We start from the raw sequence: 22,982 nt of genomic DNA, 5'->3' as shown, positions 1-22,982 counted from the left end.
ACAGCTGGGTCTGAGACCTTACCTCATGTATACCTTCTGATGGTTACGGAGGTCATCTTGCCCATTACAGTCTGGTCTCTGCCCAAACTGCTGTAGCTTTGATAAAAAAAGAAAATGTCATATGTAACAACAAACGTATAAATTATGCTAATGGACTCGTTTGTGAAATGAATTAATTGTATATATAATTTTAGGGTCGTGCTGTCATAATGCTTAAAGTTGTACAGCTGTGGCGGCCGTAGACCGCAGCGTGGTAGCGACAGCCAACGGGAGACCTGTACTCACCGTAAGCACCACACAGTAGTAACGTGTAGAAGTTGTAGCTCTTGGGATAAGCATAGGGCCGGCCAGAACATTGCAGCATTTACAAGCATGTGTAAGTTGTAGCTGGGACGGTGATTCGTGGTGCCGGCTGGTGGAGCCTTAGGGGTACATAGGGTCGCCTACAACCTGTGTTTACCCCGGCCTCCTCCCGTGCTGGGGATCTACAGTCCCCATCTCGTCTTCCATTGTCCAGTTCTCGGCGTCCTTCGTTCCCCAGGTCCCCAGACTCTCTGTCGAACCCAGGCATCTCTCCCCCTTCCATCGTGTGCCACCTCGCCTGCCACACTTTCCTGAAGGAACTGTTAGCTACTGTAGTAGGTGGTTCTGTGGTTGGTTGTGGAGGTTGCTGTAGATCACGCGAAGACGTGGGTAATGGATGGGTATTGTCTTGGGGCAGTACGTTGTACTGGGAAATCAGTGCTTCAGGCACCCTTGGTGCCGTGTTTGTTGCTATCCTCCCACCCTAGTGTCCCGCTGCCACCTGCATGTAGGAAATACGCAGCTGAGCCATGTAGAGATACGGTCATCTCTGCTTTATGTGTTGTCAAAAGGACTGTCCCTACCCTTACGCTGAGTCCTGTTCCTCTTAGCCACCGTCACAAGCATCACCTCTTATGTTCGCATCTCTGTCCACACTAACCACATCTCTCCTTACCTCAACTATTGGGGCGCGGCTTCCGTCAGTATGTGTGTACGCCACCTGTACCTTCGTCCCGACACCATCCACCTCCAGCCCACCTGGCCCCTACCACTTGACACACAAGTCAACTCTCGTTCAGCACTTCACGGACCCGGCCGCCTTCCCTAAATCACCCTATTGTTGGGTCTGGACGAAGGGTCCAGCTCACCGACCGGCCCGCTCCTGCTGTCGTCGCTTCTCCTCTTGATCTTTTTCCTCCTCTTCCTCTTCCTTTTTTCCTCCCTCCATCCCTCCCGTTTCGTACGCCATTCCCCGTCAGATGGCAGAGATGTTATATGTCACCGTGTGTCTGTACTCACTTCGGAAACCATTGGTTGGGTTGACAGCCCGTCACTGTCCCAGAACGTTGGTGTGTGAAAGGCCCCCTCTCTATCTCCTGCTAGTATCTCTGCTTGAGAAGGGGAGCTTGAAGTATTGGCCTTGGTACTTGGCACCGCTGTAAGAGGGAAGGGCTGTTATACTTGCTTGAGTCTGAGGGAAAATCCCTGAAAGGACTTTCAGGAAGGTGGTTGGTCGGTTATTTGGGTGTTAGGGCTATCATCCACTGGGGTCATTAAGGCCGGTAACGTGATTTTGTAACTACCACTCGAATCGAACGCCATCTTCAGGGGTTCATGATGATTTTAAGACCATGTGTACATTTACTGCATATAATGCCCTTGTTGGGGGGGGGAGATGAGAGCGAAGAAGGTAGGACTTGCTACTACTGTGAAGGAGAGAAAGGGAGCAGCTGGACCTGCCCTGAAGTTAACTAAGGTTAAGGTGGAGTGGCGCAGGTGTGTCAAGGAAGGATGGTGCAGCAGGGAGTAGATGTGTGTGTGTATCATGGTGGTGGGCGAAGGTTTATGGTGGGTAGATGACCTGTGATGGTGGTGACTGACGCAGCCGTCTTCGTCGTGGCAATTACGTACCCAAGGTTGTCGTGGTTGATATCATGGCAGCCGTTGTCGTGGTGGGGTCTGGTAGGTAGAAGGAGGATGTTGGCCACGGTGGTGGTCGTGGTTGGGGGGGTCTATTTGTGTCAGGATTGGGCCAGGATGATGAGTGATGGCGGTGGTGAAGGATAATCTGATGCATAGCGAGAGTCTTGCCCTTAATCCCCATCTCGTTTATCCCCCACTCCACCTCCTCTCCTGCCCCTCCCGTCTTCATGTCCTCCCCGCACCTCCCTCCGTGTATCCTGGTCTCGATATCCCAGTGTTGTATCTTGCTCCGGATGCCCTAGTCCTTGACTGTTAGGAATTCAAGGCCTGGTATCTTTATCCCTCCTGTGCTATCCCTGATATCCTGTAAGTCAAGGACTAATTCGCTTGTTTATCTAAGCTCGGATATCCTGCCCAGGTATTACATTTGTTTGTGTTTTTTCTCTCGTCGTATGTAAATATTTATATTTTTTTTGTGCTTTGCCGTTTCTCGCGATCGAAAGGTAGCGCCAGGAACAGACGAAGAAATTGATTCATTCGCTTACGTCCATTCTCATGCACTGAAACCATAACCCCGTGTACACAGTCAGGCCCCCACATAGCTTTCCTTGACAGCTTCATATTTCCTCGTTCAGTCCGTTGTCAACACGTCGCTCCCAGTATACCTCATCGCTCTGATTCACTCTATCTCCTGCCTCTTCAACCCCTCAGCACTCACAATCTTACACACACACACACACACACACACACACACACACACACACACACACACACTGGGACATGCTTTGTGTAAACGTATATGGAAGGTAATTATGAAATTAATTCTCCGACTTAGTTCCTGTGCGATTCTCAAGAAAAAATTAAAAGTTATACCAGCATTATCTTTTTTTTCCCCTACTGAAATGAAAAAAAGATTATGTCGAAGCCAACATGACCAGTCTGCACGTACTTTAATCCCTTTTCTGCGTACACAGTTATTTTGATTTCATCGCTTTACTGACCTATGCCTTATGTTGAGGCTTGGGTAGGACTATATAAAGTCATTCCATAATCCTGTGGGGCGTCGTAGCCACGGTGTAGGGGTCAGGTGGATACAACAGGTGTAGTCATGATGGTCACCGTGGATCATATCAGTGAGGATCATGGGTTGGCAGACCCCTTGGTGGTGGTGGATGCAGGAGGACGGCAAGGGCGTCTCCAGGATCGTCCCCCCCGGTCTCGGCGAAGTAGTTGCCTGTTCATAGGTGGTCCAGACTTCCATTGTCGCGAGGGCGGCTCACGGAGTCTGCCCCAGTGTAAGGTGGCGTCCTTTGTTTGTTTACAGGTTTACAGGGGTTGGGTGGATGGGTGGATAGGAGGGGGGGAGGGGGTTGTTGCCATGGCGAGGCTGTTCCTTGTCTGCACCTGAGTCCTGGGGGCCTGGTGGTAAACATGAGGGGCGTCCCGACACCATCTCATCCCTCCCCTCCCACATATACGGTCTGTACCTGTTAGCACGCTTTGTTAGCGCCCGTCTTGGGTGTCTTGACTCCTCCAGAAAGTCTTTCCTGGGAAAATACACACACACACACACACACACACACACACACACACACACACACACACACACGCGCGCACGCGCGCGCAACGTGTGTAGAAGGAAAATACTTTGGAAGTGGCAACGTATCGTCTGTATGATGTAATCCGGTGACCTGGTAGTGTGTGAGGGAGATGGGTGAGTCTGGCCAGGGATGGGTAACCTTCCTGGGGGTTTAAGGTGTTCGCCTCCCTACTCCTCACCTGGTGTGGGAGTTACATCATAGTCTAGTTGCTATGTGATATAATTTCTGGACTTTTAAGGGGAATTTCTGTGATACCCCAGGGAATATAGGTATCGGGTCGCACAACTGTGTTTTGTTAGATGGTCGATATTTGATGTTTTTTTTTTTATTCAACGCTTCATCTCACCGTCGACTGATAACGTGTGAACTGTTCACCATAACAGTACATTGTAGTAAGCATCTGAGATATGCGTATCCTATATCGAGGAAGAAAAGGTTCGTAGCGTTATGTATGGTGGGTTTACGAGACCTCTTTAAGATGCAGAGGTTGTTGGTCGGCCACCGCCTTCCAGATCGTGCAACAGGGTTGCAAATGAGCTGTGGGTGGAACCCCTTGGGTCTTTAGATGTAATTTGTGGTTTGCTGTGTCTTGGTCATCTGTGCCAGTCCCAGCCCTTCACCGTGTTCTCTCGTTGTCGCGCATTACATGATCATGATTTTTGAGAAATGATGTATGATTTCCATTGCAGGAATCTTAGTTCTAATGAATGTGTGAGTTGAGAAAAGTGTACTGAGGAAGTGAAAAAGAAATACCCGTTCGAACAGACAATATTGGTGTTAAGAGCCAGGAGGTTGTAGAAACTGGGAGGTCGCGTTATAGAAACTGTCTTGTGTGCGATGAAAAGAGACTCATTAGAAAACGGAAGGACATCGATGGTGAAGGAGGGCGAGGCTCACGGGAGCGAACAGCTGACTCAGGAACAGCTGATGTCTTCCTAATTCCGCCCTCACGTGCTGCCTCCAGCCAGCCCGCGCCCTCCAGACTTCCCCCATCCGTCCACTCACGAACCCCCCTTCCCAGGAGGTGGTGGACATTGGCCTACCGCCCCATAAAACCCCACGACGAACACCTCCTCCTCCTCCTCCTCCTCCTCCTCCTCCTGATCTCCCCCGGCAGGTGGATCTAGGCCTCCCGATCGGGGGTCTGCTGTCGCTCCCTACCCTCGGCACAAGTCGGCCGACGTTGGCGGCCCGCCTTAGCTCTGGGCAGTGCGCTCATCTTCAGTAGACATATTCCGCGACTTACACAACTTTCGACGAGGACTGTGCCGGGAGTCGCAGCCACGCCCTACTTCGTCGACGACTTCTGCAGCAACGGCAGGAGTAAGGCTCCCTGGAGACACCAGGGAGGAGGCTGCTTGGACGTGACGTGCCCGTCACAGACAGGGCCCCGGGCTGTGGCCAGGCTTTTCCCTTGTGCGGAGCCCCACACACACCAGACTGATGATCATCGCTACGGCTTGTAGTCTGTAAGCAACCAACCCTCTTACTCATCATTTTCTTTCTTGAGGACCATGTTATGGTGTTAGAATAAGATCTTAACTAAATTGACAGAGTGTAAGTTACCTTTATATTGATTCCGCTCTGGTTCATGACTGTAAACGTTACTTGAAATGATAATGGTGTTTAAAATGTTCAGAAGTTTCCTGGACACTGATGTGGTAAGGTTGTGGAGGGTTAGAGTAGATGTATAGTTATGAGATGGACATTTGGCTCTTGAAATACGCTGGGAAGGGTTGGAGTCATTATAGATCACTCCAGCAAAAAAGGTAGTTTCAGTTTTACGAATACGTGTGACACAGCAATCTCTCTCTCTCTCTCTCTCTCTCTCTCTCTCTCTCTCTCTCTCTCTCTCTCTCTCTCTCTCTCTCTCTCTCTCAGGATTTGTTATGCCATTTTAAGTACTTTCTCTTTAATATTACAGTAAATTAGCATATTTTTTCATCATTTAGTACTTTAGTAAATTGAAGTTTAGTGTTTTGGAGCTGAGAAGTGCTACGAATCTCTGATCATAACGTGTTAATAATGCCTTCTTTTTTCTTTGCAGCTGGTAAGTGGTAGACAGTGGCTTGCCAGTCGCATGGCATCATCCCAAGGTAAGATTAAAGTGCATGTGCTGGTAATGTCCGTAGATATATAAAGTATGGACTCAGGTTTAAGGATTGTTGGAGGCTGTGAGTTTCGCCACGAATGCCGGAGTATCTCCCAAGAAAATCCTAGTAGGAGAAAACGCAGGGTTCCTCGTTTTCTTTGGAGATGTTTGTGGTTATGAAGGGTTAGCTAGTGCATTTGTTGGCTCCCACACTCCAAGGGTACTTGAAGGTTCATAGTAGTAATAGTTTAGTTTAGAACACACGTCAGCCTTCCACAAAGGGAATTATTTTCCATCATTCTTTTATATATCTATAAAAATTCAGGTTGTGTAGAGCAGGGTTTTTTAATTTGTTAATTTTCCTTGTTAGCTGCTCTTGGTGATGTTGCACTATAGGTTATTCCCACAATTTTGTTTATATAAGGTGTGTCAATTAAGGTATAAGTTGTATAACTTTTACATGTCTATACACTAGTACGGTTAGACACTTTCAGTTTAAGTGGTGAGACATATGTGGACGTGGATTTTTTTTTAAAGGATAGTGCAATTGCAAATACTGAAATTGAAATATTTTTTATTATATGCAGGATGGCTTGACGTGCATGATGGTAATATTTATTCAAAGATATATATGCAGTATGTGCGTGTTTTTGGCACAGTTATAGGAATCTAGTCGCGAAATAATTGGAAAATTTTTAATGATAAATTTCTGGATTTTTATACATTATTAATGTATTTATTGTAATTTTAGAGATATTCTGTCTAAAGTTCTGTGTGTACTTAATGATTTAACTTTGTACTTTGTGGGTAACTTTGTGTTTTTTTGTTGTTAGATTATGTTCTGTACTGGAATGTTGTGCATTTCCATAGAATTTTAGATTTTATGGCTTGATTTTAGCGCCTATAGAGGAAACAGCCAATCAGATTGGCGAGGAGGACGTTTTGAAACACCAATTACATACTTCCTAGGAAGCTACCTGCGCCTCTAGAGAGAGGGCCGCTGGTTGGCCGGGGAGCTCCACCGTGCAAGCTGAATGGCCGGTGTTGGCTCGCGGGTGAACTCGACGGCCAATGAGCGCTGGGAACTCATCACTTTGTTTATCGGTCGTTCGAAGTGATGTGTGTGTGTATGGACTAGTGAGGTGGTGGTTGGTTGTTCTATTCCCTAAAATTTGTGCACCTGTATGTGAAAACTCTGGATTTTTACGCCTACTGCTCCTTCCCCTCCACATGGAAAACAAGTAAGTATAACCATGATGGCTCGGGCGGCGGTGTCGTGTTTGGTGTAGGGAGACCGAACGGAATATTTTGAGGCTAGAGGAGAGGCAGGCAGGCGAGGTGCACCCGTGGCGGGAATTCACCAGTGGCCTGACTACCAATGTTTTTTTCCCACACGTAATGCCCTGCCATGGCGGGTGTGTATGTCGCTCCTACCTTGATATCGTGGGGGAGGCGTGCAACGCCATGGAGCCCAGAATGTGCATCCGTGATGAGAATAGTTCTTTTTCAAGGCTACACTGATGTAAAGTTGACGTGTCCTTGAGAGTGGAGAGGTTTTCGACCCTCCTCTCTGTCTCTCTCTGTCTCGCTCTCCTCTCACGTGTCTCTCCCTCTATGGGTCATGTAGGGTATTTAATCATACAGAGGTAATCCTCGGATCCCGGGAGTCAGGGTGAGCCAACATCATGGAGCTCACGTGCATCTGACGTCCAGGGAAATGCCGGAGTGCTGGCGGTGTACGACGGTCCTCGCCAAGTTTACCCTCCGCTAAATCCGGAGGTCTGGCCGCTCGGAGGTTGGTGGCGGTGTAGTCTTGGTCGCTGACTGGCTACGTAGACGTCCTGTCCACGGGTACATACCTTCCCCCTACGGACTTCCTCCACCACCACCCACCCACCCACCCACCGCCATGGCTGGTAGGCTGCTTCCAAGGGCGAGGAGCGAGCGAAGTATGCGTGTGCACCCGAGGTTCTGGTCTTGACGCGTGGTGTTTTCTGCTGGCCTGTGGCGGGGGGGAGGGGGGGGGGTAGTGAGTCAGGATATCAGCTGATCCATACAGAGTGTGGTGGTGGAGGGGAGGCAAGTGGTGGCGGCGGTGGTGGTGGTACACTACCGCCGCCATCATCGTCACCCTACCAGTTTTGGCCGTGTGAATCAGATGGTATATAGTTGTCTAAAATAGTCGGTGAAGCAGTGGTCGGGCCAGCCTGGTCTTACGTACATGGTCGTACCTCTCATGGGGGTCTGCTGAGCGCGGCAGATGTTTGGTGACACTGTCACTCAGGCCTCTGTGAAGGAGCTTGGCACATGGCACCTGCCGCTGTCTCCTCCCCTGCCCCACCATACCCTAATGTTAAGCCACAGACTTTGTTCTGCGTGTGGCAAGCGACTGACGAGAGCGCTTGAGTCGGGTATCGTTGGTCCCGGCCGAAACCATAAATGGAATCGTCTCCCGTATTGCTCGAGTATACAAATGGATATCGTACGGTAAATGGCACCTCACGGTAAAGTGTGAGGTTGTTACCTTGAGTGGCCATTTATTTTATGGATTGTAAACTAGTAGATAGTGATTGGTGTGTTTTGCGTGTCCGCGCGCGGCTGGAGATAAGGCTACTGTTGTGTGATTATTCCTGTTAGTGATATGATCTTGTACTGTAAGTGGTACATACACTGATCGTGCGACGATAATCATATATGAAATATTAGTTATATACGTACCATGATTTTTTGTTTATCCCTCACTTTTCGCATATAAGCCCGTAAGATCATGAGTCGGAACACTGAGGTGTATTTCTCAGCCTCCCTCCACGTCTCCCATCACTTGCTCAAGTGCCTTGTCTCCAGCATCATTCCGTTAGGCCCCCAGGAACCTGTTATCACGGAGGTAACACCCGGTCACTACTCCTGCTTCTTATATACATACTTAGTCATTATGTGTATATGACATACATGGAAAGACACAGTTCCGCACACATGGCAAAACTCTCGCCACCGTCACCTCCTGCCACCAGATATCCCTCCCCCATGTTGCTGTTCGGCACAGCAGCAGCATCGAGCACATCTTGAGTTTCTGTTACCGCTTGCTAACAGCCCCGTCTGGACCATTATCAATATCATCACGAAGCAGTTGACTTTGTTAACTTCTGCTTCTGTATTTGTATAAAGAATTCATTTCTATTTTTCTTTATTTCCCTTGTTCATAGGACATATATTTCCTGTGTCCTCAGTCTTCTAGTTAATTCAGTAAACGATTTACTATTATCATTATTATTATTATTAATAATATTGATATTATTATTATTATTATTATTATTATTATTGAGCACTTACACAGACTTTCAAATGACTGGGTTATGCGCGTGTGTAACTCGCTCCCAGTACTATAGAAATCAGGTACTTGCAGACATACACCTCTCCAAGGACCATGCATGTAGGGAGAGCATATAAGGTCTCACAGTATCTTGAGCACCTGACGAAGGTGATTGGAGGTCAGAACGGCGTTAACGGCCTTAATGACCCCCCCCCCCCTTGCAATTGATATGCTTAAAGCCCAAATATCCATCAAAGCAGCACACACCCTCGAAAGACACACACACACACACACACACACACACACACACACACACACACACACACACGTGTGTATAACCACTCTATTTCAGGATAACATCCAGATGTAAACTGTCAAGAGAGAGACAGAAATATATGTGTATATAAATAGATGATATCGACCATGAGGAAGATCCTGGCTGTGGTCTCTCAACCAAACACCTCTACCAGCTGCTGCTGCTACCAGTCGCCCAGAACTGAGGTACATAACTGAGTTGGGCCGGCGCAGGTTGACCTGCCTCTCATCCCCTCCTGTATTATTTCGGATAACAGGGGGAGACCCCCAGCTTTGTTGTTATGCGCTCCAGTCATGAGCATAGATCCCCTCTCAGGCCAGACCGGGAAAATATGGACATCTTGAAGAAAAAGAGCGGATGGGGAAAAAATGCGAAGGAAAAAGATAGATTGAAAATAGAATGCACCAAAGAAGTATGATGACACGTATGAAAAAGTGTGATCTTGGCCGCCTGGTAAGTGTTATAGAGGCAGTGAGGCCTGCAGACCTGACACTAGAGGATGTGAAGAAACGGTTCCGGGCATCGCTTCAGTAGCTCTCGTGACTCATACTGCTGGTACTGGCGTGGACGGCTGTTGTCTGTACGTACATTCACGAGAGACAAAAACATGATACTATAACCTGTAGATGTGAGGACACGTGGTTGTCTTACTAACTGTGGAGACTTTGAAATGTCTCGTTTCCTACACGTAAAAAAAAAAAATATGGAAATATGTCAGCACTGGAATGAATTAAGTCTTAAAGAGGCAGTTGGTTATCGTATATTTCCAGTGTACGAATAGAGGTCTACGTAACTAGGGCATTTGGCCAAACTGTACCCATTTTGTATCAGGTCTGTCATTTACCTTGTTGGACTCGCTCTCTCTCAACCATCGTTAATGACCAGTATTTTTAAAGGGGCTTTTAATTTTAGATAATCCGTCAGTCGCTCAGGTAACCAGAGGTACTTGCTGTATCATGACCCCAGTCATAGGATTCCACCTTCATGAAAACAAAATAAAAATGCAAACGTTGAAATTCAGTAGCAGCACAGTCTTTATTACTGACTGCAGAGAAAGCCTAGCTCAGGAAGTGACTAGCTGTAGCCTCTAGTACTCCTGGGAGAGAAAGTTTAGCTTAACAGGCCTCTCAATATGGGCCTTTTTGCCCCGCTGGAGAGAAAGCTTTAACTTAGAAAACCACTAACGAGAAAGGGCTTATAACAGTCTTGGGAGGTTACGCCCGTTGCAAAGACCTTCAGTGTTGCTGTAGCCACAAAGTCTGGCCCCAAAAACCATCTAAGACCCGGGGCTTGTAGCGTTCCGTGGAGAGAACGTAGAACTGAAAGCCCGTATGATCGTACTCCAGACAAGACTCCATGGCCACGGTGTATTAGAAGACCCCGCACGTAAAACATGGACACTGGCTGACCTGTTCCACGTTATTAGAGATCGGGAATGAGTGCCAAGTTGTAATTTATCATGATGCACATGACCAGACAGCCTGCACGGGTCGGAACTACCTGCATAACCCTCGAAGTGGACGATCATGCCAACGCAAGTCAGAGCTACGTGCATGGCCCTTTCCTCCACAAGTGTGTCTTTACCGTAGGGTATTGCGGGCACCCGTGAACCCATCTCGTGTAGAGAGAGAGCGAAGGTTCAGGACTCAAGCGTTATGCTGGTCATCGAGTGGGACAAGGAATATGGCGGTGTTCGAATGACACCCCCAGCTTCTCCCCGCTCGTAAATCAGACATCTCAGATGAACGATAGAAGGACGAACTACACACCTACATGTTCATTGTGGTCGACGAAGGAATATTGGCATAGCTCACGATAGTTTCCGAGGCGCTGTACCCCCAACAGCTCGGCCTGGGGCCTTACATAACACATACTTTACGATGGGTCCTCGACTTCCACAGCTGCGTCCGACACCAGAGCTGCCATCTTGTTCCGCCGTTGTCAGACCGTTTGGAGACCGCGGCCCATAGATAGCCATCTGCAACGTTGACAGGGAGGATGTAGGAGTTAGACAGACGGTAAGATGGTCTTCTAACGGCCTACATGGAAAGCATGATGACAGGGCCTCCTGGCCCCTCGAACAACACGGTATAGGGTCAGGTCAAAGGTCATGCCGTCGTACCCAAAGGTCGGACGGTCGTGCTCAAGTGGTTGGAATGGTTGTTTGTACCTGAATGAAGGAGGAACTAGCCTTCAGAGGGCAGCTGGACGCATCGTCCGTGGTCGCAAGTTGGTATCCTTGGCAGCAGCTGGTGGGATATGTATCATTAATGGTTCTAAACAGATGGTAGAGTTTAGCAGGTGGTGGTGGCTGTGACGCTGGCAACATCTGGTGCTGTCATTGCTGGTTCCAACGTGGGAATCTTTAGGTGGTGGTGGTGGTGGTTTGTCTGTGACACCACCTGCCGGGGCTGCTGTTTGGTGACAGTGGTGCTCGGGGGGAAAACAGGTGGTGGCATGATTGACTAGAAAAGGAAAAAAAAATATTTATATATATATGATGGCGTAGGACATGCACACAGCTGTTGGAACCTCAGGGTGTGTTGGTAAACAAACAAGCGAGGCATATAATCCTCTTTACATATTCCCAACACACGACCCGCGCCATTTCAGGCGTCAGCACCTGATCCTTATGTGGGGAAAAAAAAAATCATCAAGCTTTTGGTAGAAATTTGCATTGTACTTTGCCCCCTCCGTTGATGGTGTTGTCAGAGCTAATTGTGTGGTGGTGTGTGTGTGTGTGTGTGTGTGTGCGAAGCGTGGCGACTGAGGGAGTCTAGTATAATTTGCAGCCCCGTCGTGCTTTCCGATATTTGGTGGTTGTGTGTACGTGTTACTGCAGTGGATGTAGTGTGCTGGGTAGAGTTACTGCCTTGCCACTGTTGTAGCGGGTTGTGATGCGAGGGCCTCATGGTTGGTACAGAGAGGAGTGGAGGCATGGTTCACGGACACTGGGTGCCGTGTGTCCTTACAGTAGAGAGCGTCAGTAGGTTGACACAGACAGACAGACAGACTGACTGACACATACGCACACACACAGCGGTTGCCTGTTTGTCTCTGTCTCTCTGGCCGGTCGAGGTCAGTGCGTGACGTTGCTGGCCACATAACCTGATCTCAGGTGCCTCCGATAGCAACGGTAACCAAGGCGCCTCAAATTGCTCAGATAACCGCAAGTGCGCACTCGTTCCTCCTGCCACCACCACCACCATCACCGCCACCATCATCACCATCACCATCACCGCCATCATCACCATCACCATCACCGCCATCATCACCATGGGAGTTCTGACATCATCATCATCACGGGAGGATCTCGCCACAGTGGCTGGATGTGCAGTTTTGTGTGTGTGTGTGTGTGTGTGTGGACTACGTGGGAGGGACCATTTCTGCTTTTCATGACCATTAAATCCAGTGATACGTATACACGAGTGAGTGGGTGAGTGTTGTTAGGATGTTGTCAAGAGGTATACAGGCTGCTGTTGGCAGGAGGTGGGGTTAGGGGTTGGCCGGAGGTGAGGTTAGGAGAGAGACTTGTGATATATTGGGACGAATTAAGACCAGTTGTCAGGGGAATACAGAAGATACTCAGAGAATGGTGTTAGTGGGGTAACAAGTTGGGTATCCCTCGCGGGTTGTTGTTGAGTGTAAACCAAAGAAAAATAGGTCTACGTTTACCCCTTTAGGGTAAGGACGTGTCGTGTCAGGTGGAGCAGAATGTGGTGGCTTCTGCTATTTCTTGCTCATGAAGGCTCGATTCCATTCTCATGTTGAGCACGACGGCACGATCCATGAGTATGACGGCCTGGCATTTGACCTGACCCTCAAGGTTCAGGTCAAAGGCTGAGTGAGGCCGTCGCACTCAAGGGGTCGTACCGTCGTGCTCAGGGGTGCTCGAATCCGTCATCCTTTTGCCTTGCTGACCTACGTCTGGTCGAGTTCGTGTATTGCTTTGGCCTGCGTCGCATTGTAGACACCTACGTGGTCTTCAGCCTCCGACCCTCCGTCACGACGGGAGTCGCACCCTACCCTGGAACGTAACCCTGGTCGTAAATTATAAACTAGAATGCCAAGACGAGACATAGACTGAACACTGCCCACACGTTTCCCCAGCTTGTGAAGACCTGAATGGCATAAGATCAGTAACATTAGAGTCGATTTTGCGTGAGTTATGGCCATTCTAAAAGGTTCAGCGTGGAACTTAGCTCAGAGTGAGGCAGACTCTCCCTCCTCTCACCGTGGAATATGACACACGAGGTTTTGGATATATTGTTTTTTTTTTTCCAGACGGTATTTCCAGCCCTTGTCATTTCGCTCCCAGTAAACTGTGCTGCATTGCAGGCGACACAAATGTTCTGCGGAGGACCACTGTGGCTCTTGCGATACTGGGAAACGTAAGCGGCGTTTCGTTGTCTTTTCGTTGACGTCTGCGGAATGTTCACAGTAGCCACGTGTGTTCACAGTAGCCAAGTGTGTTCACAGTAGCCACGTTCACAGTAGCCAAGTGTGTTCAGGATAGCCACGTGTGTTCACAGTAGCCTCGTTCATCTAGTTCACTTCCAGCCTGGATGTAAGCGTTCATTACCATGGCTGTGTTGATGACTGGAGACGAAGATATCGGTGATGCCTCGAGTATTTGCGATGATATCCAGAGGGTAAACACGCGGGAGCGCTGTTGATGACGAGAGCGACCATGTCATTGATGTCACGAGCGATGGTGATGTCTGGCGCACACACGTGGTTGGGGCTGTTGATGACCAGACACACTGATCATCATAGGCTTTGAGTACTTGTGGTGGCGATAACGTATCGCTGTGTCGAACTCGCGTGAGTATGTCCCCGTAGGTGTTCATGCACCGTGCTCGCTGGTAATCCATTGAACGAAGCATGCTGATTTTGTGTGGGTTAAACCTGCCGTTTTATCTCTGGTTTACGTTCGCCTGACGTGTAATTTTGAGCCACGCCCCCCCCCCCCCCGGGGGGGGTTCCGTTTTAATGCAGATGATGCCATGTATGTTTTTTTGTTTTTGTTTTGGTGATAATGAGGTATGTGTGTCAGTGCTGTAAACTTTTTTTTCTGTAAACAATTCACTTTCTTTATGAATGTTTACTTATGGCGAGATCCTTCCATATATTTGATATCATTAATGATTACTTGGTATGTCTTCCCCTGAAATATCACTTTGTAGAAGCGGGAACTGGAGGAGGAACCAAGAGAGGATTTTTGCCCCATAGGCTCAACCGTATGTTCCTGACGCAACTTCGCTGAGACAGGAAACGACATTCAATTGTTTTGCTTGGTGTTGATAATGAGGCTTGCTGTGTTAGGTAGGTAGCCAGGAAGTATAAGGCTGGTGACAGTGTGAAGGAGGCCCGGTGTGTTGTCAGGAGACAGCGACCAAAGCGCAACTCGTGGATAATTCAGAGTCACAGATTCTAACGCGTAAACCTGTGTAGCCATGAGGCGTCGTCAAGTGGTATAATCCACAGATGTTGGACAGGTGCTGTGTGGGAGTGGCAGATGTGGTCATGAGGAGCCGTAAAGGAAGGGGATGCGATACGCATGGTGCACTTGTGTTCGCTGATTGGTACCGGAGAAGCAGGTGTTTTGTAATCACACATCTGTCTTATCAATGGGGCAGGTCTGAGACGCCCAGACATCTGATATAGGTACGTGTCAGAGAGGCAGGTACATGTGTACCGAACATCTCGTCTCCATAACGAAGATTATGACGTAGCGCGGTACTGTAGCTCGTAGAGGGAAGACTGTGTTGTCTCATTCATACCCTGGAACTCAGAGGTTCTGCCACGGTGCTGGTCATGGCGCACAGGTTACGTTATCAACCTAGCTTGTTCTTGAAAACATAGGGACGCTGGAACAGTGGACGTGCCCTCTCATCTCGACTGACGAGCTGCATTACGGCACATTCCGTCTTAATTGTTGACCAGTATGCAGATTCCGCGTCCTGAAGTGGACGGTTGTGAAAAGCGTTTTGTTGTCTCTGGCCTGGTAATGGAGTCTCATATCCTGGGGGGGGGGCCAGGTGGGCTCTGCGTCCGTTCATTCCAGTAAGCTTAGGGGTACACTGAAATGTGATGGCTGTATTTTCTGTGCAGGTCACACCCTCCGTTCGTTTTATAGCTATATATATATATATGTGTATGTGTGTGTGTGTGTGTGTGTTTGTAATATTTACATACTGTGTATATCTGTTACATACGGTATATTTCATATTTTCTTTCTTTGGTCCCATCATGAACTCGATGATGTTGATTGTGGCGACACGAGTTACGGCCTCGTTGTTGAGGGGCGAGTTTGGTGGTCGTGTTTCGTGCAGACGAGACGTCTGTGTCCTGCGTCCGCTGGAACGTCAGAAAGTTGGACAGGTAGACGAAGTTGACGCCAGTTTGACTTGTATGACCATTGTTCATGTGGGTGCCAGGGAAGATGTCACGTAAGATGTTATGGTATCAGTCACTGGCCGGGCGTGAGGTGGCCACAACCGGTCTTGAGTTATGTAAATCATTGAACCCAGATTCGACTAGATTACGTTTGCGTCGATGGCTATTAATCAGCAGTTCCCTCCCGGGCTCTTTGAGTTCCGGTCGGGGGGCTGCTGCTGGCTGGCTCGCGGCCAGACCAGCAGCTGCTGTATGTACATCCTTCCCTCAGGGGTTCGGTACCTGGCGTAAGGTGGGATGCTCCCGTTATGGGGCCCAGCGGTCGTGAACAGTATCATCCTAAGCGATCATCGGGAGTCTCGAAAGAGATCGGATCTCATTAGGCCGTACAGGTGCGATTCAGTGAAAGTTATGGCCGCTACGGCGAGGGCAGGTACTGGTAGTAGCACGTGTGGTGGATAGGTGGGTGTCATGAGACGAGAGGGAAGACCTGAGAGCACACCTGTCCAGCAGGTGTTTGAACCACGTGCACACCACCGGTCGTCTCTCTCATGCTGCTACTGCTGCTGCTGGTGGCGGCGATGTGGTGGTGGTCTAGTGTGTTCCTGGCTGGGGTACCTTACGGCACGCTGCTACTCTCATCTCTCCTGCCCACGGTGGTGGCCATCGCTCCTCCTCGTCTACTTCAGGTACCGGAGCTTTGGTCCAGCACCGGGAAAGTTTGAAGACCGCCTCTCGTCCCCAGAAGCTGCATTCCAAGCTTTGCCTCTGCACAGATAAGCTTGAGTACTTTGGACTGACTCTCGAGCACGTCACCCAGACTGCCATCTCTAGTATTGGTAAGGTGGACGACGAAATAATGTTCTAGATTATCAGGAGGAAAGTTTGTTATAATCATGGGCTCTGCTAGAAGTTATATGTGCCTGAGTGATTGAGTGTGTGTGTGCGTGTGCGAACCGTGGATCATCTTACTGTTAGTGGCAGCGATAGACGCTTTGGTGGTAGGAGGTCTTACGAGCAAACACATGTAGTTTACGGCCTCCGTGTCGTCATGGTGTGACTCGAATGAATCTCAACGAGTAACTCTGTTGATTTTCACGACCGCCGTCGAAGACTGACAGCATGACTCCTTGGTGGGGAGCCAGGAGCTCTGTAGATGGTGCTTGTGTGAGGAAGTATACCGGCCGTACCATCTCGGTATGTGTGTGTGTGTGTGGCCGGGAAGCTTGGTAAGTCTTCGACACCTGGTGGCCGTGTATGTGTGTAGATTACAGTGGGCTGACTTTATCCCGGTGTGTTGTATTATCCTGTTACATACAGGTTGAGTTAATTACTGAATAGCCTTAAGTCTAGTGAGGCCAGGGTTACTGGCGAGGCGACCTTTGGGATCAGGGCATGGGTGGTGAAACAATGTCTTGTGGTACCTCTGTATGAAATTGGATGCCTGTCTGTCTCGTGCAGAGCCGTTAAACCCTGTGGTATTCGTGTGGTGAAGACACCTCACCATACTGTGCTTGAAGGCGTAAGGTGGGTTTGAGGACTGGGAGTCGCCCTGGAAGGCGTGGGCCTTTGTGTATGGCTGCGAGTAGACGGGGAGTTGAGGTGGTTTGGTGAGGCTGAGGTAGAGTGGACTACTGTTCTTGGTCTGCTGTGGTGGTGTGGTGGAATATTGGCCTGCTGTGCGAGTGTGGCGGTGGGGGAGCGTGTGTGTGTGTGTGTGTGTGTGTGGTCGATGGTGGAGGTGTGGAACGAGATACGAGCGCAAGGCACACCACAGGCGAAAGTTAGAGGCAGCCTGAGTGTGGTTGAATGTGGTGCGGGGTGCAGAAATGGAAGTTGAAGGTGCATTGGTTGGCGGAGCCTCTCTCGTGTGTGTCGCCGGTGGGCAGGGCTGTCGGGCAGGGTTGAGGTACAAGTGCGAGGTGGGTGTATACACTCGGTAGGTGTGTGTGGAAGGTAGAAGCGAAACCATAAGGTATATAGACGTAGTGAAGGCCTTTGGGATACGTGTGTGTGGGTGGGTGGGTGGGGGGGGAGGTTGAGAAAGGGGGTTGACGTAAAAACTGCAAGGTGTATTGACTTTGTGAAAGTCCTTGCCGAGTGGCTTGCTTGGGGTTGAGTGGGGTTGATGGGGGTGGAGTACAGAGATAAGAGTGGAAAGTGTATTGATCGAGCAGCAGCAGCAGGAGGAAGAGGAGGAGGAGGATATGCAGTGTGTGTGTGTGTGTGTGTGTGTGTGTGTGTGTGTGTGTGTGTTCGGGCTGGGTGCTGCCTGCCTGCCTGGCTGGCGGACTTCCACAGACCCTCTTGCATTTCCGCCGCTCGTCCCTGACCGGCCCTGCCTGCTGGAGGGGGGCGTGGCCAACACCACCACCACGTTACGCAGCCACTAAACTACGGGTAGGGGGGAGGAGGGGGGGGCAATATTCCCCTCCCCTCTCTCATCCCCCTTTACCCCTACTCTCTCTCTCTCTCTCTCTCTCTCTCTCTCTCTCTCTCTCTCTCTCTCTCTCTCTCTCTCACACACACACACACACACACACACACACACACACACACACACACACCACCACGAGGCTCCCCTCCCCCCCCCTCACTATTGATTAGTTTGAAGGAGGGCAATTGCACCGTGCGCAGTGGGTAGCATGTATTTATTTTTTCCTTTTACTCCACTATGAAACAGTTTTTTCCTTGTCTTTTGCGAGAGAAATATATTTATTTGTATATATGAATATATGTAATGTATATAATTGATTCTGGAACCCATGGTGGCGCTGGAGGGGGAACGGCGTCAAGTTATCGATCGTTGCAGAGGGCTTTAGGTGGTGAGGGGGAGTAGTCGAGCGCCGACGGGCGTCTTGCGGTGGTCCCCTCCCTCCGAAATGCACTGCTGCTACTGCTCCTGCTACTACCACGGAGCGCATGGAATGCATATATTAACCCTTCCTCCCATCTGACCACTGCCGGTGCCAGAGGACACCTTGCGTTTTGTTGCTGGTTGTGTGGGAAGGTCTCTGGGTCTCGGTGTGGTGTGCTGTGGTGCGGCGGTCCGCGGTAGGTAGGTAGGTAGGTAGGTAGGTGTGTGTGTGTATACGTGGCGAAATTTTTGCGGTGTCGGTAAGAAATGTTTTGTCCTCCTGTTCGTTCTGCTTTAACCCCTTGAACACGGCGCCGCCACGATCCTTGAGCGAGACGCTACGACCCTTGGTTGTGTCGGCCTGGCCTTTTGACCCAAACCCCCTTCCCTTAAGGCCCAGGTCGAAAGGCTACGCCGTCATCATATCCAAGGGCTGCGCTGCCCTGTGTCTAAGGATCGCATCGTCGTTCTCAAGGGTCGTACCGTCGTTTTTCCACCTCAACCTCCAGCATCTACCATGTCCTCACCTGGGCTCATACCCTCCCGTCTGACCATTAGCGTCAGTGGTGAGATTCCACACACTAAGGATCTTTCTCTCGTCTTCCTCCCTCCTCCTTTTTTCTCCCCTTTCTTTCACGAACATTACTCCTGCCGGGATGGTGTTTGTAGCACCGATACCACTCTTTATTTCCCAGTCCTGAAAAGACCTGCGATTTTCTTATTTTTCTTTCCCCCCACTGTTGTGTGTGTGTGTGTGTGTGTCTACCGCCTTCCATCTGGACAGTTCCTTACTGGAGTCGGTCAATAATGGCTGTTGTGAGGCACCATGTGGCAGAACAATGGCTGCAGCCGTGTCACCTTAAGATATTGTATGAGGGAGTCCCCGACTCACACGCACTCTGCATGAGTGCCTCTCATAGTCATGCTTTGATTATGTCGGCAGCGACAGATTGGCTCGGGGGTCTGTCTACTCCTCCTCCTCCTCCTCCTCCTCCTCCTCCTCCTCCTCCTCCTCCTCCTCCTCCGCCACCCCCACTCGCCCCCACTGTGGGTACAAGAGGTACTGGAAATCAGAGAGTCTAGTCGACCTTGGAACCCCAGCTCTGAATTATGGATTTTACAATGACTGCTTTAGTTTGTGGTGTGCATGTGTGTGGTGATGGGTTCGGTGTATGTCTGTCTGTGTGTGGGTCTGTCAATATGTATACTCAATGATAGGAGGTGCGTGTGTTGTATGGGATCAGCGACTTGACGATAATTCCTATATTTTAGGTGTTTCATGTCGCTGCGGCGCCGGTCACGGATCTGGTCCGTGTCCGTCGGTGCCTGACGTACAATATGATTGTGTACGTTAGATGTGTTTTGACGGTTGTCTGTCTATATTCGAAAACGGTATTACGAAGTCGTTCGTGAATGTAGTTAAGGTTATATTTTCTTTCTTATTAACAGCCGCGACCTCGTCTCCTTTTTCGAAAGCAGGTTTTGAACTTCCTCCAGAACGACTAATTTTCATCTCCCAGCTCTAAACTAACCCCCTTCCCCCACCACCGCACCCACCCACCCACCCACCCACACACACCCTTTGTTAATATTTCGTTTGAGATTTGGTCTCGACGAGAACGCCATCTGTACCCGTGACCCGTAGCTCTCGACGTTGTTAACCGAGGCTGCAGGTCCACCTCTGGTGTCGGTCTGGGTAGAAAATATATTTTCCCCTCTCGTGTTGTGTGGGGTTTGGACACCCGAGCACCAGATAGTTAGCGGGCTTCGCGGTGGTCTGCTGGAGTACATACATGATCGTGTGTCGTTCTTCGTTGGTTCTTAAGTGAGTTTGATATCAGCGGTAACACGACGATGAACGTATAGTCTGAACGAGTTGCAGACGACTTCAGTCTCCCACCCACACCTCGGTCTGTGAAAATCGGGAAGGCGGTTGGACACGACCTCCTTCCGTGGGTGTTCTCTGACGGAGGTGACTGAAAATCGCTTTCTCATGTCGCCATGTAACCCCCCTCCCCCCTTGAGCGCCACGGTACGGCCCTCGAGCACGATACCCCCACACTTCGTCTGCCTCCCGCAAGCACACAAGGCTCCTCCTCCTCCTCCTCCTCCCTGTATTATTTATGAGTTTGGGTGGTTTGTTATTTTCCATGATTGTTTTTCCTTTCGTCTGTATGACTGTTGTATGTATTTCTGATGTATTTCCTTCACTTGCTCTGTCCTTTTATGTATGAGGTGATGTATTGTTTATCATTTGAATTGTGTTTGTGATTTTTTTAATTGTGTGTGTGTGTGTGTGTGTGTGTGTGTGTGTGTAGGTGTGGGGTGGGGTGGGGTGAGGGGCACAAGTTTGTAAATATGTATTCCTAGGTTGCCAGGTCCGGGTTTCCGTGTGATGGATCTCTTCACCTGTGGGGCAGGTGTTGATGGAGGAGCTACACAACCCCCACCTCCCCTTTGGTGTGGGGAGGTTCCTGGTGGCCGCGTGTGCTGCTCGGTTGCGCGGCTCACCTGCATCACCAAGGAGGGGGTGTCGTGGTCGCTCCCTCCCCTCAGACGTCACCTTCGTAATAACGTCACCAGGTTCCAGCCTCGCCCGTCCACAACCACCACCACCTCGCGGGCGAGGGTGTGTGTGTAGTTATTCCGTGACTCGTAAGGGTCAGGTCAAACGTTAGGCCATTATACCCAGGGATTATACCGTCATGTTCAAGGGTCATACATACCATCATACCGTCATGTTCAAGGGTCATGCATACCATCATACCGTCATGTTCAAGGGTCATACATACCATCAAAACGTCATGTTTAAGGGTCATATATGCCATCATACCGTCATGTTCAAGGGTCATACATACCATCATACCGTCATGTTCAAGGGTCATACATACCATCATACCGTCATGTTCAAGGGTCATATATGCCATCATACCGTCATGTTCAAGGGTCATATATGCCATCATACAGTCATGTTCAAGGAGGTGAGGAATGTGTGGCTTTGAACATTTATACAAGATTTGGATGTTGAATGTGTGTACAGTAGATACGCCAACGAGTCAACAAATACCGAAGGAGTTGGGAAGGTGCGTTAAGTCCATTGTAAAGCTGGCCAAGACTCCTGAAACCTCACCAGTGTGTGTGTGTGTGTGTGTGTGTGTGTGTGTGTGTGTGTGTGTGTGTGTGTGTTGGTCAAGGTTTATCAGCTAAGCTGTTGTACATTTTCTGCAATAAAAATTGTGTTCGTCCTGTACAGTCATGGTACTGAGAGATGAACTGGAGACGTGTATTTTAGAATGAATCGAATGATTCTTATGCTGGTACGACGTCGAGAGAGAGAGAGAGAGAGGAGAGAGAGAGAGAGAGAGAGAGAGAGAGAGAGAGAGAGAGAGAGAGAGAGAGAGAGAGAGAGAGAACTGACTGGTTGGTGTTAGCTGTCCACTGGAAAACAGTATGGAAGGGCGTTTCCTCTCTCTCTCTCTCTCTCTCTCTCTCTCTCTCTCTCTCTCTCTCTGAGACACACACACACACACACAGGGTCGTACCGTGGCCACATATTCCAGTGCATCATATCTGCGTTGTTCGCGGAGGTTAAGATTACCTCAGCCGTAGAAAACATTGAAATTCGTATCATGAGGCGTAACAGAGTTTGATCCTGTTTTACCGATGCATGCCATAGGCATGTGTGGCGTACGTGAAGAATGTCAGTGTATTTACTTGGGAGATTCCTGCGTGTGTGTACACATCTTGATCGCTCTCACTCGTACGAACAAGTTCCTTGAATTTTAACGTTTAACACTTGTTTAAAGCCTCATGAGGACTGCGGTACGAGCCCGAGATATGATGGCTTATCCTTGATCGGTAACCGACAGGTCATGGGCCAGACAAGCGTACCTGAGGATCGCACCTGGTGCTCATGGGTCGAATCTTCGTGTTCGGGGGTCGTACCTTAATGCTCATGGGTTGTACCTTAGTGCTCGTGGGTCGTACCTTAGTGCTCGTGGGTCGAATCTTCGTGTTCTGGGGTCGTACCTTAGTGCTCGTGGGTCGCACCTTAGTGCTCGTGAGTCGTACCGTTGTGCTCATGGGTCGAATCTTCGTGTTCGGGGTCGTACCTTAATGCTCGTGGGTCGTACCTTAATGCTCGTGGGTCGTACCTTAGTGCTCGTGGGTCGCACCATCATGCTCAAGGGGGTTAAGTTGTTCCTGAGACAGAAGTCTTCGTCTCGTATTGTCTTATATACGCGTCTAGTGTGGCGGGGGCGTTAGGGAGGGCAGTGGGTGGTTCTTGTGTCCTACCACCACATCCACTGCCACTCTACCTGCCGTGGTGCACCTCCTGTTTCCTGCATGTGGTGTGGTGGTAGTGTGGTATGGAGGTTGCCGCTGCAGGTCGGCCATCGTGCTCGTCTCGTCCGTCAGGTGGTTGCTGACCGTTAAAGGTCCTAAGGTAATTAAAGGCT

The 22,982-nt window shown here is 49.6% G+C and overlaps 1 protein-coding gene and 1 long non-coding RNA gene across 2 annotated transcripts in view; both read left to right on the top strand.

Moving 5' to 3' along the window:
- The window catches only part of LOC139746995 (uncharacterized), a 79,917-nt gene extending 74,408 nt beyond the window's left edge, over positions 1-5,509 (top strand). The window contains exon 5 of the long non-coding RNA XR_011712289.1: positions 4,238-5,509. This is a non-coding gene — a long non-coding RNA (uncharacterized lncRNA). The remainder of the gene's footprint in view (positions 1-4,237) is intronic.
- Positions 5,510-6,733: 1,224 nt separating this feature from the next.
- The window catches only part of LOC139746992 (protein gustavus-like), a 215,069-nt gene continuing 198,820 nt past the window's right edge, over positions 6,734-22,982 (top strand). Inside the window, exon 1 of the mRNA XM_071658704.1 lies at positions 6,734-6,881. Coding sequence (XP_071514805.1) covers positions 6,871-6,881 — 11 coding nt within the window. The 5' untranslated portion in view covers positions 6,734-6,870. The remainder of the gene's footprint in view (positions 6,882-22,982) is intronic.

Source organism: Panulirus ornatus, chromosome 67 (genome assembly GCF_036320965.1).
Source record: "Panulirus ornatus isolate Po-2019 chromosome 67, ASM3632096v1, whole genome shotgun sequence".
Taxonomy (NCBI): Eukaryota; Metazoa; Arthropoda; class Malacostraca; order Decapoda; family Palinuridae; genus Panulirus; species Panulirus ornatus.
The sequence above is the reverse complement of the archived record's forward strand: the minus strand, read 5'-3'. Positions and strand labels throughout refer to the sequence as shown.